The sequence below is a fragment of the Loxodonta africana genome, chromosome 11, assembly GCF_030014295.1.
Source record: "Loxodonta africana isolate mLoxAfr1 chromosome 11, mLoxAfr1.hap2, whole genome shotgun sequence".
Lineage (NCBI taxonomy): Eukaryota > Metazoa > Chordata > Mammalia > Proboscidea > Elephantidae > Loxodonta > Loxodonta africana.
Genome location: NC_087352.1, coordinates 72491964 through 72511405, shown reverse-complemented (window position 1 = coordinate 72511405; position 19442 = coordinate 72491964). Strand labels below are relative to the sequence as shown.

The following is a 19442-nucleotide window of genomic DNA, read 5'->3' as shown; positions in this document are numbered from 1 at the left end:
TGACCTACTTTACCAAGCATGGTGTCCTTCTCCAGGGCCTAGTCTCTTCTTAACATGTCCAAAGTACATTATCCTCACCATCCTGACTTCTAAAGAGCATTCTTGGCTGTACTTCTTCCAAGACAGATTTGTTTGTTCTTCTGACAGTCCGTAGTATATCCACTATTCTTCGCCAACACCATAATTCAAATCTATCAATTCTTTTTCAGTCTCCTTATTCATTGTTCAGCTTTCACATGCAAAATTTACACACAGTAAAATTCACATTTTTAAGTGTAGTTTTTTAAATTTGAAGAAACATACAGTCATATAACTACCACCACAGTCAAGATAAAGGATGTTCCCATTATTGCATGTTTCTTCATACTCCTTTGAGGGCAATAGAATCCCCTACCCCCATCCCCAGTACTTGGCAACCACTGCTCTGATTTCTGTCTGTATAGTTTTGCCTTTTCCAGAATGCCGTATAAATGGAATTAGGTAGTATATAATATGTAGCCTTTCATGACAGCTTCTTTCACTTAGCATAATGCTTTTGAGGTTTATCTACATTGTTGCATGTATCAAGAGTTCTTTTTTATTGGTACTTAGTATTTTACTGATAGATGTACCACAGTTTGTTTATCCATTCACCAGGTGATGGACATGGGTTGTTTCCAAATTTTGATGATTATGAATACAGCTGCTAGATTTGCATGCAAGCCTTCGTGCGGGCATGTTTTCATTTCTCTAGAGTAAATAGCTAGGAATGGGATTGCTGGGTCCTGTAGTAAGAAACTGCCAGATTGTTTTCTAGTGGCTATACCACTTTGCATTCCCACCAGCAAAGTTATTAGAGTCCAAACCAAAACCAACCCCTCTGCTATTGAGTTGATTCGGACTCATAGCAGCCCTACAGGACAGAGTAGAACTGCCCTATAAGGTTTGCAAGGAGCAGCTTAGGGGATTCCAGGTGCTGACCTTTTGGTTAGCAGCCGTACCTCTTAACCACTGCACCGCTAGGGCTCCATTAGAGTTCCAGTTGCTCTGGTTCCTTGACAGCATTTGGTATTTTTCTTTTAGCTATTTACATTGTATTTCATTCATAGTTGTAGTTCCTTGTGGTTTTAATTTGCACTTCCCTAATGGCTAATGATACTGAACACCTTTTCATATACTTATTTGCCATAGGCATCGCGTTTTTAGTGGATGGTTCAAGGCTTTTGTCCATTTAATTGGGTGGTTTGTTTTCTTATTGTGTTTTGAGAGTTCTTATATATATTCTGGACACCAGTGTGATTTATCAGATGTGTAATTTGTAAATTTTCTCCCAAGCTGTGACTTGTCTTTTTTCCTTTTCTTAACAGTGTCTTTTGAAGAGCAAAAGCTTTTAATTATGAAGTCCATTTTTCAGGATTTTTTTTTTTATGGTTTTTATTTTTGTGTTTTATCTAAGGAATTTTTTCCTAACCCATGGTCTCACAGATTTCTATCTTATGTTTTATTCTAGATCTAGTTCAGAATTTTAGTTAAATTTTACACATGGTACAAAATATGGGTGAAGCTTCCTTTTATTGTGGATATCAAATTGTTCTCAGATTATTGAAGACTATCCATTCACAATATGTTGATCATGTATGTGATTACCATTTGTCTTTTCACCAATACTACACTGCCTTGATTGCCACATCTTTATGTAAGCACTTAGCTGTTAACCAAAAAGTTGATGGTTCAAACCCACGCAGAGGTGCCTCGGATGAAAGGGCTGGTGATCTGTGTCCAAAAGGACATAGCCTTGAAAACCCTATGGAGCATAGCTCTACTCTGCAACACATGGGGCACTTGGTTTTGGTTTATGTTGTTACTTGTGAGCTATTGAGTCAATTCTGACTCATAGTGACCCTACATTTTTGGTTTATAGTCTTTTAGTCTTTAAGATGTAATGTGGCACTGGGGTTTTTTTTTTTTTTTTTTTTAATGAGCCTTTTAATTTCTTGCGGTGTACTCCTGAGTGTTCTGGGAACAGTAAGGAGGCTGGAGTGGATCAAATGAATAGTGAGATCAGAGAGGTAACAGGCAGCCAAATCATGTAAAGCCTTGTCGTTGAGTTCTGCAGAACTGAGTGCCACTCATAGCGACCCTACAGGACAGAGGAGAACTGCCCCGCAGGATTTCCCAGGCTGTAATCTTTGCAGTAGACTGCCACATCTTTCTCCTGTGGCGTGGCTAGTAGGTTCGCCTGGTGGGTTTGAACCACCTACCTTTCACTTAGCAGCAGAGCGCTTAACCACTGTGCCATTGGGCTCCTTGTAAAGCCTTGTAGGGCACAGTAATTGGGCTTTCAGTCTGAGTGAGATGGTGAAGCTCTGGAAAGTTTTGAGTAGAGTTCTTACTTGACCTGGCATTTATCAACAGGATCATTTTTGACTACTGAAGAATAGACATAAGCAGGGGGGCCTAGGTGGAAGCGTTTCCTGCAGTCTGTATTTTGCTGATTGTGTTGCTCTGGTGTCATTTAATCTGTTCTGCTGTCCTTTTTATTTCCTGTAAATTGGTAGATAAATAGAGATTTGACCAAATTCAAGTGTTCTTCCTCAACCACCTCAATATGGGTTATGGTATTGTGTACTTCCCGCAGAAGGTCCTAATGACTGGTCTCTCTTTTTATGATGTTAGCAGCCTTTCATGGTCATTGCTTAAAATCAGCAGAGGTTGTAAAATGATGTTCTGTCATTTCTCCTTCCCTGATTAGCTGGAATGCTTCCTTAAAAAAACACTTGGCTTCTTTTTTATTTTGTACTAGTATTATGAACTCATCAATTTAAGCATATTGACATAGATTTTTCACACTCACAAATTTCTCTTAAGCTGTTAATTCAAAATTGTTCCATCTTTGGTCTGTGGGGCTTCTTCAGTTTGACTGCTGAGATAATTTTTGACACAACGCTAGTCATCTTTGATAGCTTTGATGTTGACAGCCAAACTCATCTTGTCTCATTTTCTGCGTCAGACCTGGAATCTAAAAATTGTCTAAAAAGTCCTGATATCTTTTAGTGGGAAATGGCATTTCATAAGTATATGAATTGGGATTCAAATTATCTTCTGATCTTAAATCTGTATCTGTTTCTTTTTTCTCTGCTAAGATTCTCAGCTCTCAAGATAACCAGGGATAATATAATTAGAATATAACAATCAGAATAAACTGAATTGCTTTATTTCACATTACAGTCTTAACATTCTCAGAATAACATTTCCACACTGCCATCAACAGTATGTTAACTGAAAATGGTTCTTTTTTTTTTTTTTTTTTGCATATGCTTTCTCCATTCTCTCCTCGTTATTTTGCAGCTGTACTGTATCTGTATTGTCAGAGCATGGATCATACGACGTATATCATATACATATTGCATATAGACTTTCCCATAACCTTTCACTTGGCTATAGTTTAAACAAGTAAGTATAGTTGTAATTCTCACCTTTAAATCTTTCTTCAGTCATTTTGATTGTCTGAAGCTTATTTTTTAGTAGATTCCTCAGAGCTCATGGGAGGAGCAGTGATCTCTGAGTTCTGGCATTTTTATGACAGTTCAGTTGCGTCCTTTATACTTAAAGGTTATTTTGGCTGAATATAAAATTCTTGAGTCCGATTTTCTTTTCTTGAAATCTTAAATATGTTAGTTTTGTTTTTTTCTGTTATAAAGCATTGCTGACTCAGTCTACCGGCAGTATGATTTTATTTCCCTTATAAGTGAGCTGATGTTGCCAGTATGTGCCAAGTTGTTTCTTAATTTTTTTTCTATGAATTCAAACAATTTTATAGGAATATATTTTGGTGTTGTTTGTATCTGGGTCAGTATTTTCAGATGCATGTTGTCCCTTTTTATTACATGGTTTCTAACTCCCCCTCCCCCAGAAATTTTCCTGGCAGAGGGTTAGGTTTAGGGTTAGTTAGATATAATAAACCTTTAAAATTTTGTTAATCTGATGGGTGTGAAATAGTATCTCACTGTTCTTTTAATTTGCATTTTTCTTATTGTAGTGAATCGAGCATTTTTTCAGTGTTTATTGGCTAGTCAGATTTCCTTTTTGTGAAGGCCTGTTTATTTCCCTTACCAGTTTTTCTCTTGCATCGTTGTATATTGGTTTGTAGGATTTATTTGTGCATTCTTGATACTAATACTTTTTACATATTTTACAAGGGTTTTTCTGAGTCTGATTTACAGTCTTATTCTTCAGAGTGCAATTTCATACACGTATTAATCCTAGGATTAATGTACATTCTGAATTTTTAAGTAAATGTTTTTTTCTTTCTTTGTAGGTTATGAACGTGTTTTCTGATGAAACGGAATTGGAATAATTTTCATGATATTTGTATATTTATACATATATATGTATATATTTTAAAATTTTGCATTTGACTTAAAGTGCCATGAGAAAATTTGCATATTGCAAGGTGGTCCTAGCCACCTCCTTGATTTGGGTACTCTTGGACATGTTCCTGCTGCTTTACTTCAGTGAATGCAACAAATGTGATGAAAAAAAGGAAAGAGGACTTCCTGCTGGGGATGGTGAGTGAAATATTGTAATAATCTAACCATTTGGATAAATAGATCACAGATGTTTATTAACTAATTTGTATTGTATAAAGTGTTGACTTTTTAGATTAACAATTTTGGATTCCTATACATGATCATATTTCCAACGGTTCTGCAGTGGGTTCTTCTAACAGCTAAAAGTATTAAAATACCATACATAGAATTACTAAGTTCCGTTTTTGTGTTCATTGTTAAATGTAGTTAATTTTCTAGAAATTATTTTATGTTACAGAATGAGGTAAGGAATCTCATTATTGGAACTATGAAAGCTCCAAAGAAGAGTAGTCTAATGCCATAATGCTGAGTGGAGTGTTAAAATAGCATTATCAGTTAGTTATCAACAGAGGTTTATTCCGCCTTCCCGTCTCAGGCTTAAGGGGAAGAAGTTATTGTGGGTAGATGTGATCTGGAGAGTTAAAGAATTGGAGATAGTTCCACTTAGCACTTTTAAGGAGGGCTTTTGAAAATATTGGGCGAAAGAATAGGGCTGCATTAAAATCATTGCAGAATCTGGGATGGAAAAGAAAGGAAACATACAGATATAAAGGGCCTAGGTAGGTAGGACTGGTAGTTTTGGCCGGAGACACCTGGAAAATTGAGTTTTAAGCTCTTTGCATTCAAACAAACAAATGCTGCTTTTTTTGTTTTGTTTTTAACCCGAATGGAAACAACTGCATGTGATAGTAATTCTGCTTTCTGATTAGTTATAAAATACGTGGCATGCAGTAATTCTACTAGTTTCAGGGATTATGTACAACTAATTAATACTTTCAGTATCATTTTTGAGTGTGTAGCCATATGTAAACTTTTTATACTTATATAATGAGAAGGATACCCAGTCTTACTAAAATTTATGATCTAAAAATGATTTATTTGTTTTGGCAACTCTGCCTATTTACTGTAATTTTTATGGATAAGCTTATATAACCAATTTTGAAGAGATTTTTTTTTTCTAGGGAAATTTCCCTAAAATTAGGTTCGGTTACTAGTACTGGACTCAAGTAATACCTAGTCTAACCCCTAACTTAAATTTTGACTTAGGTTTTAAGAAAATACATCTTTACTCAAAGTCAGTTTATTAATTTAGGTAATCTTTCCTGGTTTACTTTATGGCTTGGTGTTTAGTGACTTTAGTTGGTGACAAAACTCTGCCTCCTTAATTGTTGCTAAAGCTCTTACTCCCTGTGCACATTTAATCAAAGGGCAGCCAGTCAGAAAACTCGGGTAGTCTTTTCTCAAATAAAACAGATTATTTTCCCCTCGCCCAACCTTAATTCATTTCCATTTATAGTGGGAATCCATGGTGTTCTATTTTAAATGCAAAAGCATGAAAATAGAAAAAAAATAAGACCTGTAGCATGTAAAGATTCCCTTGGTGAATTATTTTGTGCCGAACAGTGTTCTAGATGCTAGTGGTACACAGTTGAACAACAACAAAAATAAGACAAAATTCCTCCCCTAAGGGAACTCACAGTCTAATGGGAGGGAAAGAATAATAGTAAAATACCAGTGTAATTAATATCATATGAGAGATGTGTACAAGAGCAAAAAGGAAGGAAAGCTTCGGAGAGTCTGAGAAAGTGCAGGAAGGAAGTGATGCCCAAGTTGACTGTCAGGGTAAGGGGGAGTTGGTTCGGTTTGATGCAGGAGAGGAAGACCTTCCGAGCTGAGGAAAAAAAGCCCGGGCAAAGATAAGCAAATGAGAGCAGAGTTGATAGATAGGAGAATGTGAGGATAGAGCAAGGTTGAGGCTTGGGAGGTCAGAGGCCACATCACAGAGCAGCTTTCATAAAGATGTACTAAGGATTTTGGACTTCATCCTGTAGGTGGTGGCATGCCACTGAAGGACTTTAACCTAGGGAGTAAGGACCAAGTAACCTGATCAATCTGTATTTTAAGGAAAAAAGCTTTGGTGGTCATGTGGCTGATGGAACTGGAAAGGAATGAGACAGGTAACAGACCAGTTGTGAGGCTGTTGTGAAAGTTTCAAAAAGTTCTCAGGGCCTACACTAAAATGACACTGGAGGTGAAGAGGAATGAAATATATGAGAAACACTTAAATAGGGAAATTTACGTAACCTGGTGAGCCATTGGCTGTAGGTAATGAGAGAGAGAGAGAGAGGAGAGTCTAAGATGACTCTCAGGGCTCCCTGGTTGAGTGAACTGGTATGAGGTAGAGGCTCCCAGAGAAGGAGCAGCTTTGATGAGAAGTGAATGATTTGAAATACTGAATTTTGGGGTGCTGGCAGAGATATTCAGCCGTAGAAAGTGGTTGAGGCAATCAGTGGAGGATATGTTCTGGTGGTAGGTTAAGCCTTGTCTGTACATGAGACTGCAACAGGCATGTGTAGTGTTAAATGAGATAAGATCCAGCATTGGGAGCCCATCCTGGAAGGTCAGTGATGAAAGAGAAGGCATCTCAGGAAGTCAGAGGTAGAAGAAGTACCTGAAAGGTGGGTTCGTGGAAATCCAGGAGTGGCGTTTGTTTGGAGGAAGATCTTTCTGATGTGTTTGGCAACAGGAGGATTCTCGTAAGCTGTGGAGGGGGGCCCGTGGGTTTGATGGACCAGTGAAGCAGTAGAGATGTGTTGCCCGTTCTTTCAGGAAGCTTTGGCATGAAGGGAAGGAGGTAGTACGATGGTTAAAGAAGGAAATGGAGCCAAAGTAGGCTTCTATGTTTTATTTATGTATGTTGAGAGAGAGAGGCATAAGATATAGGGGAAGGAAGGAATGTTTGAGAGAACAAGTTCTCGGTAGATGAGATAGTATAGTATCGAAAGTATAAGAAGAAGGTTATCTTTGAAGAGGGTTCTGGCGTTAATAGTTTTGAAAACCACTAGTGGTGTGAGTGTCAAAAGGAGTAGCTTTTGTACAGAGTTTAAGAAAGTACAAAGACAAGGAGAAATGGTGAGTAAGTAACAAGGTAGAGCTATGAGATAGCACTGCTGCCTTCTAGCAGGAGAATCAGCAGTTCCTCGGAAAGGGTTGCAAGGTTCCTGGTCTATGGGAAAGAGCCAGATTGGATTTAAATCTGGTAGATTGGAACCGTGTTGTGGAAGCTTTAAAATGGCCTGGAGTGTCAGGCTGAGAAGGAGGTCAGCAGTGGAGAAGTGAGAAAAGGGCTGAGCAGTAAGCCAGAAGAACAGTAAATAGCCAAGGGGAGGAGTTGCAGATGGAGCATTAGAGCAGTGATTTTCAAACTGTGTTCCATGTAGCCTTAAAGGGTTGCAGGGAAAGAAGAGAAGAGAAGAAATGATTTGGGGTGGGAGATAGCTGATGCTAAGCAAGAACAGTTTGAAAAATCTGCTGTGATATGAAGTTTAAATGCAGTAGAAACTGAGAGGTCCCAAGAGGCATCAGAGCCCTAAGTTATTAAGGTTCCAAACAGAGGGCTGGTGACAAATTGCTGTGGTGCCTCTGAAGTGATATTTTACTAAAGGGGGTGGGAGGAAGGGTGATGGCTCCAAGAATGTGGACCCTCTTGATGGAATTAGCAAGTACATTCAGGAGCCCTGGTGGCGCAGTGCTTAAGTGCTGCTAGCCAAAGAGTTAGCGGTTTGAGTCCACCAGCCGCTCCTTGAAATCCCAATGCGGAAGTTCTACTCTGTCCTATAGGGTTGCTGTGAGTTGTAATCAACGACAACTAGTTTGGTTTTTTGTTGTTGTTTGTTTGTGTTTTTGGGTTTCTGCAACCCAGAAGAAGGCTGGTAAAGTTCTCATCTCTTGAGAAGCATAGGGCCTCCAGGATCTTTCCCATTCTGTTGTATTTGAAAACAAAAAGGCAAAAAAAGAAAACAATGAGCAGGTATGACAGTCAGAATAATTGAGTATTGTAAGAATCTTATTTCTGAATATTCTTTGAATTGCTTTAGAGTGTGATTTGGTAAATTTTACCAAATTCTTTCCTTCTTGTTATGAATAAAAATATTCTAGGTTTAAACAGATCCATTATCCTTAGGATCATGCTTAAGGCCTCTTATAAGATTGTTGTTGATATACTTACCAGTTTTCTAGGATTCTTATGTTGTTACTTGTCTACTGTGCATTACATGGGCCAGTCTTTGCTGATGACAGAAGGGTTTGTTTTGTTTTGTTTTCCTGAACAGTTCTCTCATAGTTTTATACTTGTATTTTATACCCCAGGCTATCTGAGAATAGCAAAATTCTTCTGTGGCTAGAAAATTATATTGGGCTTCCCTTGAGAAAACAGGGTTAGTGTTTGAGTTATGGCCTGGGAATATTCTTAGCATACTTTGCAGAGTGGGTTCCTTTATCCAGTTTATGGATTTGTATGTTGTACGCAGTATTAAATATTTTGCAGATACAATTTCAAGTAGAAATTAGTCATTCATACTAGCACTGTACTCGATTTTCTGATCACTGTCATGTTGGTGATTCAAGTTTCCATGTGCTTATGCTGAATTATTTCAACTGCCAAACACTAGGAGACTTTGGAGAACATAGTATGTAGAAGAAATTTCTGGTGATTAAGAATTTGAAGATATTACTAGTAAAGGCTTTCGGAATCTCTTTATTACTGTTTTTTAAAGTAGTAGAGTTTTACATACTGGGCACATTACAAACACAGTGATCACGAGATTAGAATGAGGGTTGAAGCTAACAAGGGTGTTGAAGTAGCAAAGTGTTACCAGTAATTAAGTTACATATAATATTTCAATGTTAAAAAAATCAGGCAGTATATTGCATTTCATTGCATCTGTGCCGCACACCTTTGTTTATAGAATACTTATTTTATATACCACTGAGATGAAAAAAACATTCCAGTTACCATTATAAACCACATCCTAATATCAGAGATGTTAAAATATGGGAAAAAATATTTTAGAATAGATGAAATATAGTATATAAAGACAGTAAAGATGATAATTGTGTAATAAAACCGTTTGGAAAAAATTATTTTAACTTTTTATTAGTATTTTTTCCTAAAAGGGAGTCATAACCGTTTAAAAAAAAAAAACCAAACCCGCTGCATTGAGTCAATTCTGACTTATAGTGACCCTATAGGATGAGTACAACAGCCCCATACGGTTTCATAAAACTACATGCCTCTTTATTCTACTTCCATGAAAAAAATATGAATTAGAAATTTGATTTGTTAAAGTACATTCAAAGTGTGTTGCGTAGTTGGTATATTATTTGGGGGCTTTCAGAGTGAACCTGGTAATGAAGTGTTCTAAAAGGTGACAGTTTTACATTCTCATGTAAGTAAAGTTTAACTGAGGTATATAATAAAGTGTGTTTGTTCTTACAAAGTACTTTAGAACACTCCCTTATCAGTTAAAGTTGATTTGTTTCTTAGAAATTATCTGCATGTACTTGTAGGTTTTATTACTCTTGGCATTGGGGTTCTTTTTCTTGTTTTGTTTTGTTTTATTCTGCCAACTCATATTTAAAGAGCTTACTTGCTTGATAAACATGAGGTAAGATACTGTTTATAGAAATGGTATTACTTGGGTTTCCTATAATTTCTTGTTATTTAATCCTAACATTTTAATGTCTCTCCTAAAATTACAGTTTATTCTGAGAACAGGGGAAATTATTACACACTGTTGTTCTTCATAGTTCTCTAAAATAGATTTTTATATTTCTGGACAGATTCATTAAAGGCACAACGAATAATTTTATATTCTCGCCCTAAATTTTTGTAATTTTTATTGCAAAGCGGCTCTCGTAATGATAGTAGCTTTATATCACCATCTGGAACGATCTACAGGTTAGCCTTAACAGCTAGTGTTACTCTTGGGCAGATGATGCCCGGCTGAGAGATGGTTTTTCTGCTGTTTTTATGTTGCCATTTTTGTGCAAAGAGATTTTTGAGGATGCCTAAAAAACAAAACTACTGAATGTTTAGCTTTTAAAATTAACAATGTGCAAAACAGATATTTTCATTCCGTTCTTGGCCTTTTCCCATTCTTTACCTATCCCGTTTTAGAGGAGAGGTTTATAAACACAGCATTTTCCAAATTTAATATACTCCCAGAACCTGTTTCTCTTGAAATCCTTGTTAACGTTACAAAAGCGTGTAACCAAGTTCAAGGATTGGGAAATGCTGATCTGGAATATTAATCTTTATATGACATTTCAAGTGTTAACAAATTCTGATTAGAATTGTCTTTCATGAGGCCATGCCTTGCATAAAAATCATTACAGTGTCTGTCCACTGTTATCAAGTGTAGGGTTTTCATTTTGGCGTATTTTGAATATCATTTGACTTCCTTATCAGTTCAGCATATACTTATAGAACTCCTGTAAGGCATTATGCTTAACTCCACAGAAGGTACACAAACCAAGCAAACACCTCAGAGCAAAAGAAGGGTGGTAATCTCGAGGGAAGGAGGAGGATAAGGTGGGTTTAGCAATTATTATAATAAGAGGTTGCAAATGAATGGAGAAATAAGAGCCCTAACTGGAATGATAAGGTTGTCAAGATCAGTCAATGATCACTCTAAAAAGATTCAGAAAAGCTGCAGGCAAGAGAAGCTTTATTTAATTTTGCCTTGAAAGACAAGTAGGGGTAAGAGAGATAGGAGTGGGGAGGGAGACCTCAAGGGAGAGGAGCCATGTGAACAAAGGCACCGAAGGAGGACAGCGGGAGGCACATTTGGAGCTAAGTCGTGAGTGGCTGTTTGACTAAAGGATGAATCACTGGGAGGTAGTAGAGGGAGTTCCAGCAGGTGCCAGGCTTGGAAAGTTAGGTTAAATCCATGTTAAAGAGGTTGGACTCTGGGAGACGATAGGAATAAGCTGATAAAGGCTGTGTTTTAGGAAGGTTAATGTGTTGGTAGTATTTGAGATGAGAATGAGGACATTCTGCAGTGATTCAGGTGAGTGGTGAAAGGTGAGGTGGTCCTGAGTCAGGATTTTGGTGTGGAGAGGTGTCTTGAACTAGAAGAGGAGGGGTTCAGAGATGGCTCCGGTTGTTGAAGGCACACATTAAACTCAGAGGTTATTAAACAGAGACATGAATCAATTGCTGTAAAGTTGATGTTAGTTAAGTTTCCTCCTTATTCTTAGTTCTAGAGCCAGTACAAAAGCCTCATGAAGGTCCTGGAGAAATGGGGAAACCAGTCGTCATTCCTAAAGAGGATCAAGAAAAGATGAAAGAGATGTTTAAAATCAATCAGTTCAATTTAATGGCGAGTGAGATGATTGCACTCAACAGATCTTTACCAGATGTTAGGTTAGAAGGGTAAGTACCTAGTGTGGTCCTGATAGTATTTAATTTGAATGAAAATGTGTTCTGAATTCCCAATAAATTGCCCTTTCATGCTGATTGTTCTTAAAGTCAGTGTTATATCACTAAGTTACTGCTTACCCCACTTAAAACATAATTAAGTACTGATGAAATAATACCTCAGATTACTCCTGATCATTAAACCAAACCGATTCATAGTGACCCTATCATTTAGGACTCTGTATTTCAGGCTTTGGAAAATCATTGTTTATCTTAACGAATGGATTACTAGGGGTGTTTTGAATTAATGATTATTAAAACATTCATATGCTCAACTTAAAAAAAAAATCTTTCTTGTAAATGGAAGTATAACTTAAAACATGGTAAAATACAACAATCATAAGTGTACAGCTTGCTGAATCTTTGTGTATGTGTACACCTGTATAACCATCATTCAGATCGAGATACGGAACAATTTGAGCACTCCTGAAAGTTCCCTTATGCTCTTTTCCAGTCAGTGCTCTTGCCCCAGAGGAAACCATTATCCTAGCCTCTCTAAATATGGATTAGTTTTATTTCCAACTTTTTATAGATGAATGCATATAGTACGTAGATTTTTGTGTCTTTGAGATCCATATTGTTGCATATATCATAAGCTTATTCTTTTGCATTGCACTGTAGTGGTTTGCTCTGTGAATATACCGTAGTTCATATACACATGGACGAACGTTTGAGTTGTTTGTACTTTTCTAATATTATAAACAAGGTTGTTGTGACATTGTTGTTCGTGTTCCCGTTTCCTCTTTCCTCTAGATTGGTAGGCTTTCCTGTAGATCTGGATGCTTTCTGTACTGAAATCCTTGAAGTCAGGTAAATTGTGTGCTTGTAGGATAAAGGTGTGAAATTTTACCCGCGGTGTGCGTCTTGGGTCATTGTGTCCATCATTATTACATATTTCAGTTGTCTGGTTTCTCATCCTGGAACGATAGAATACAGCTATGAAAATGAACAAAAACTACATGCCACAGTACAGATAAATCTCACCAACATGATATTGAGCAAAATAATTCACACACAAAAATATATACAGAATCATGCTGTTTCTGGAAAGGTTAAAAATAGGCAAAACAAAACTATAATGCTAAGTATTAGGATGGTGATAGGTCACCTCTGAGCAGGAGTGTGACAGTAATAATTGGTAGCAGGAGCAAAGGGGTCTTGTGAGGTGCTGGCAGTGTTCTATTTCCTGACCTGAGTGGTGGTTACATTGGTGTTTGTTTGTGATAATTCACTGAGCTCTTATGTTTTGTGTTCTTCTCTGTATTTTTGTTATATTTCATAATAAAATCAGTTTCTAAAAAGAGTGGGAGGTAAAGCAGTGGAGACAGCAAGCCTAGACAGCTTTTGGAGTGTGTTACCATAAAGGGACATAGATACATGCTCAGTGCCGTTGGGTTGATTCCGACTCATAGCGACCCTATAGGACAGAGTAGAACTGCCCCATAGAGTTTCCAAGGGGTGCCTGGCAGATTCGAACTGCTGACCCTTTGGTTAGCAGCCATAACACTTAACCACTATGCCACCGGGGTTTCCACTATAAAGGGAAGAAGGCAAATGTGGGTGTTAACCATGGAGGTCATGTAATCAGGGAGACTTTCTTTTTTTAAGACAGTATATAGTACAGTGTATTTGTATGTTGATGGGAAAGTTTGAGAGGAGTATCATAGTAAGGGAATCCCTGGGTAGGGCATGCAGTTAATGTACTCAGCTGCTAGCCAAAAGGCTGGAAATTACAGTCCACCCAGAGGCAGCTTAGAAGGAAGGCTTGGCAATCTGCTTCCAAAAGATCAGCCATTGAAAACTCTATAGAGCATAGTTCTACTCTGACACACATGAGGTTGCCGTGAGTTAGAGATGACTTGATATTGCACCTGGTAAAGCTTAACTCTGACCACAAATCCACGGCATGATCTGGAAGGACTTACGTAAATTCAGTGCCCCTTGTCCTTGTTTCTGGCTGTTTTTGTTTAAATTTCTTCTTCAAAATTGAAGTTCTTAATTTATCTCATTAGGCATACTAAAATACTTATTTAATGTCTTCATTAGGTGGTTCCGTAAAATTTAATTTACCTGAATTAATTTTATGTTCCAGTTGGTTTTTTTTCCTGTCATTTTTAGTGTTTAATTTTTTTCCTGTGTTTTGGGATAGTGCTTTGCAGACTGTTTTAGAGAAGGAGGTTTCTGTTGCTGCTGCTGTTTTTTCTTCATTTGTGGGTTGATTCCCAGCCTTTTCCTGTGCTTTTTGATACATGCAACAACTTGAGTGAATCTCAAAGATATTATACTGAATGAAAGAAAGAAACCAGCCTCAAAGGTTATGCACTGTATGGTCCCATTTAGATGACATTTATGAAAAGACAAAGCTGTAATGATGGGGATCAGGGGTTACCAGGGGTTAGGTGTGTGACTGTAGAAGGTTAGCACAAGAGAGTTCTTTGAGATGATGGAAATGTTTTGTTTCCTGATTGTGGTCGTAGTTACGTAACTCTGTGCATGGGTTAAATCTCATAGAACTATATACACACATACCCAACACCAGTTTAAAAAAAAATGACAATACCAAGTGTTGGTGAGTGTATGGAGCTGCTGGAACTCTCATACACTGCTGGTTTGAGTGTAAATTGTTACAGCCTCTTTGGAAAACTATTTCACAGTACTCACTAAAGCTGAACTTGTCCACACTCTGTTGCCCAACAATGCATAAATGTGTACATACAGTAACCCAAAGACATTATCACAATTCATAACAGCCCAAACTGAAAAGTACTCTAGTGTCCATTAATAGTAGAATGGAAAAATTATGGTAGACTCATGTAATGAGATATTATATAATAAAAACGAACAAACTGTTGCACATAACATGAGTGTTCTGCAAACATAATGTCCAATGAAAAAATTCAAACAAAAAAATAAATTGCATATCAGTGGTTCTCAAAGTGTGATCTTAGGACTTCTGGGGGGTCCTTGAGCCCTTTTCAGGGAGCCTGTATGATCAAAACCATTTTCATAATACAAAGAACATTATTTGTTCATTTTTGTTCTCATTCTTAAGTGTACAATGGAGTTCGAGAGGCTACATGGATCAGGGTCCAGTCAGGAGATAGAAATCACAATAATTTGAACAGGGAAAGTTTAATATAAATAATTATTAACTGTAATGGAATTAACTATAAAGGGTAAAAGACAATTCTGAAGGACAACCTGGGGTTGAAGGAGAGTACCAAGAAAGGTAAAACCAGAAGGTAGTTTCCTCTTAAGGCTGAGATTTAGACCTCATTGGAGAAGGTCTGATTGTAGCTGGATGGTGGACAGGTCTGCTCGTTGCTCCTGGCTACACCTGGGGTACCCTCTGGGGTGGGGTGGAGACTAGTAGGCCAGCCATTGTGGCCAGGACTGACAAACAGGAAATCAGGACTGTAACTGGCAAACCAGACCACCCCAGAGGAGTGGTTTGGCAGACAGCCAAAGCTAGGAAGCTAGCCATTGGGGTGCCTGCAAGGTCCACTGAAAATCAGCCTGTAAGTCTGCTCCTGAATCTCAGTGAGGATGAATGCCTTTGAGCGCCACCACCCATACTCCACTGGAAGCCATGCGATAGGAGGAAGAAGGAAACAAATAGAAGCACATCAGAACCAGGGAGGTAAATTTCTTCCTCCTGCAGCGCCCCTCCATCACCCTTTACTGACAGTTTAAACATTGTGCCACCTGCAAAGGAGAAATGCCTATGGGGTCCAGTTCCATTATCACAGAGCAGGTAATTAAGGATGGATTTGGAACTGAGAGGCAATAAATTGGTAACTGGCACACTACAGTACATGACAGTGATGAGTCATCCCTCTGACAGCTGATGTATGTGTTTGTGAATTCTTGTGTTTTATAATTTTCTGTTTTAATTTATAATATGGTAAATATCAATAGATACAGCCTATGTGGACAAACACTCTTTGACTTCCTCAATAACTTTTAAGAGTGTAAAGAGGTCCTGAGTCAAAAAGCTTGAGAACCATTGCCCTGTATTGTTCCCTGTAAATAAAGATCAAAAAACAGGCAAAACTTGTCTGCAGTGGAAGTCCAGTAGTAGAATGATTACCTGGGGAAGGGGACAAAGGAAGCCTCTGGGGTGTTGGTTTCTTGGGGTGTTCTGTTTCTTGACATTATGATAAAAATTTTAGTCAAGACTCTTCTCTTCCTAATTCATACTGTCTTGATAAACCTGTATATAACTTTTTAGAAAAAGAAAAGAGAAATGCAGGCTTACACTGGTTAGTTTTCATCCCTGAGGATGAAGGGCTCAGTTGGGACAGGGTGGGGCAGGGTGGAAGAAAGCTGCTTCAATACTCTGCCTGTGGCCTTCCTGCTCATGCTCAACTCTGTGTCCTGCAACCCCCCACCCCCACCACCGTCCCAAACACAAACACACAAGTGATCTCTCCGTGTGAAAAGCTTATGTAGATGGCTAAAATGATCTTTGGTTCTTTTCAAGTGCTTTAAGGCTTTCACAGGTAGGTGTCTATGTGTACCTGTTCTGAGAATAGTTAGAATTTTTTCTGTTTTGCTTTGAATTTTATCCTTTATGAATTTATGTTCTCTGAATAATTGTGGTTAATTGCTTGATTTAGGAATCTTTTTTCCTTTTTTGTCATTTATTCTTCTGGTTCCTAATATTTGCTGTTTTCTGATTCTTCCATCCTGTTGTGAATGATTTCCATTTTAGTCTTCTTTTCTCCGAATATTCCTCTCATTTTCTTTCCCTACCGTTTTAGAATTTAATTCTTTAACGCATCATCCAAGAAACGAGTCTGGGCTGTCTCGTGGCACGTCTCTTCTGCAGGATCTGCTGCCTCAGATTTTTTCTGTATTCTTCCCAGCTGCTTCCTAGCCATGCACATGGCTAACAGTACTGTTTGTACACTGTGCGTTTTGTTTAATCATCTTTTACATCTCACTTGATTTTATTTTTGTTGTTTTGGTAAGCTATAGCAGCTTGGTAGTCATTTTGACTATTTTCTGCTTCCTAATTGTACTTTGGAAACCCTGGTGGCATAGTGGTTAAGTGCTACGGTTGCTAACCAAGATTTCAGCAGTTTGAATCCGCCAGGCACTCCTTGGAAACTCTGTGGAGCAGTTCTACTCTGTTCTATAGGGTTGCTATGAGTTGGAATCGACTCGACGGCAGTGGGTTTTGGTTTAATTGTACTTTAATACTAAGTAGAATTAACTTGGGAAAAGAGATCATATATGACACAATGTAATTCAGTTAAATACTTTAACAGACTCTTATTCCAAATTCCCTTTCCCCATACACAGGGCATTCCTGACTTCAAAGTCCTATAGTCTGTGAGTCAGGCATTCAGGATGCACCTTCCCTTTAAAACACTTGGGTTTCTTGTCCTGCTCACCTGTGATATACCTGAAGCTTAGTGCTAATGATATATGCAGAATTTAGCTATTATAAGAGAGTTTTGATGGGAAACTGGTTTCAGAAGAATTATTTGGAGCACTGAGGATTGTTTTCCTTCCAACAGCCAGGACAACCAGTCTTTTGGGCCCCAGTTTTTTAGCCCAGACTGAGAGGCAGTGAGCTGTCGAGAGGGTGGTAGGCTGTGTGGGGCCTTCTAGTGGATTTGCGGGTGAAAATATGGGAATATAGGTAGGGGAAGTGGATGGTGACGTGGAAATAAGGCTATAGAGCTTTTGGGTCAGCAGAGTGATAGTGAGGTTTACTGGTAATAGGAGGTGGAAATCACTCTATGAAAGGGAGACTTGGAAATGGAAAGCGGGGAGAGCTCAAATGGATTTTAATGAACAGGGATGGTGGAAGCTACTTGTTTCTCCTTTCCTGCTGGAAAGGAGGGACAGGTGCTGATGGGGACCGTGCAGTGAACTCTCCTTCTTTCAGCCCCCTTACCCTGCTTTTTTCCCTTCCCATTTCCATTTCTTCCAACTGCCAGTGAGCAGCCCTAGAGTAGTGGAGCCCTAGTACTAGGGTTATGAGGTTGTAGGTACTAAGATTGAAGCTTCAGGAAAGATTTTGTTGATATTTTTGTCATTTCTTCCCACTTCTTCCCTTTCTCCACTCCCATTGCCAGATGATAACAGATAAGGTTGGAGAGAGCACAAGGTTTGAGAAGAAAGAGGAGGGGGGGAAAGGAAGACAGAGAAGGCTAAAGCAACTGTTAGAGTTGGAGATACCTAAGAGAGCTATTATATGCCCTCCTTAGAAGTGTTCATGTTCTGAAACACATCCCGTGGTTTCTGGTTATTGGCTGCCTGTTACTGATCTCTGCTAGTCTGTTTTTAGTAGTTTTATCTAGCTAAAAAGAAGAGACCACATTGCCTAAAATTAGTAGGTTAATTTTATGTTCTAGGTATGTTTCTGGTCATTCTGATGACTGCATTTTTGAACATAGTCCTTCCTAAACAAGATGCACTGTGATAATTATGGAGATGGCAGCATGAGAAGTGCCCAGAACAGCACTGTCTGTCTCTGTGTCCCCAGTTTCTGATCTGTAAATGGCAAAGTGTACCTACCTTACAGAATTACTGGGAAGCTTTTAAGTGAAGCGCCTGGTTCGTAGTAGGTACTCAGCAAGTATTAGTTCTCTTCCTTTGTAGAAGTTACTTTGTTTAGATTATTTAACTGTGTAGATGCAGGTGGCTCTGACTTTTTGTCTAGTTGAATTCTTAAAACCCAATTCAATTCAGGGTGGATAGTATGGCCTTAATACATCCTCCGTTAAAATGATTTCAACGGAATACATCAGGAAGAGACACCTGATTTTAAGAATGCAGCTGACATCCTTAACATAATTTTAATCTAAATGTCTAACTTGAGGTAGGTTCTATTGATTATACATGCAACATTAACCAAAACTTGAGAAGGCACTAAGGGGGCCACCACTAGGAAAAACTGCTTTTATTGCTCTGTCACCCCTTCGAGGCCTCTCCAGATTGATTGATTCTGCTGTCTTCAAGGCCACTTCTTATAAAGGTGTTTGCTTTGTCTCCAGGTGTAAAACAAAGGTGTATCCAGATGCTCTTCCCAGAACAAGCGTGGTGATTGTTTTCCACAATGAGGCTTGGAGCACACTTCTGCGAACTGTCCATAGTGTCCTTAATCGCTCACCACGACACATGTTAGAAGAAATTGTTCTGGTAGATGATGCCAGTGAAAGAGGTAAATTTTAAACTATAATGCCAATAACATGCTACAGGTTTTGTGACTAAAGGTTTAAAAAAGAGTTGCTGTAATTTTTAACCTAATAATTTTATACACTTCTAATTTATCCTAAAATTATTTATGGCATTTGGACTCATTCTCATGTGCAAAAAATTACACCCTTGGGAAACCTAAAATATTGCTTTAATTAGCATTTACTTTGTATCACTTCTTAATTTTGCTTTAAAAAGAAATAATGGTGTATAATGTAAATGTTTATGCAGAACAGTTACAAGGCCTGCATAGTCTTGTTAGAATGTTTTCTTTGGGAAGCTGCAGCCCTCCCCAAGTTAATGGAGAGAGGCTGGATCCTGCGTAGAGCAACAAATGGAGAAATTTACTTTGTATGGTTGGAAGTGTTTTTGACAGCAAAATGGAACCTTAGGTGGGTAAG

The 19442-nt window shown here is 38.3% G+C and overlaps 1 protein-coding gene across 2 annotated transcripts in view; it reads left to right on the top strand.

Moving 5' to 3' along the window:
- Window positions 1-19442, top strand: part of GALNT1 (polypeptide N-acetylgalactosaminyltransferase 1) — a 105027-nt gene that overhangs the window by 59529 nt on the left and 26056 nt on the right. For both annotated transcript variants that reach the window (XM_064294602.1, XM_003406326.4), the window contains exons 2-4: window positions 4298-4547; window positions 11610-11784; window positions 18840-19006. In XM_064294602.1, coding sequence (XP_064150672.1) covers window positions 4409-4547; window positions 11610-11784; window positions 18840-19006 — 481 coding nt within the window. In that variant the 5' untranslated portion in view covers window positions 4298-4408. The remainder of the gene's footprint in view (window positions 1-4297; window positions 4548-11609; window positions 11785-18839; window positions 19007-19442) is intronic.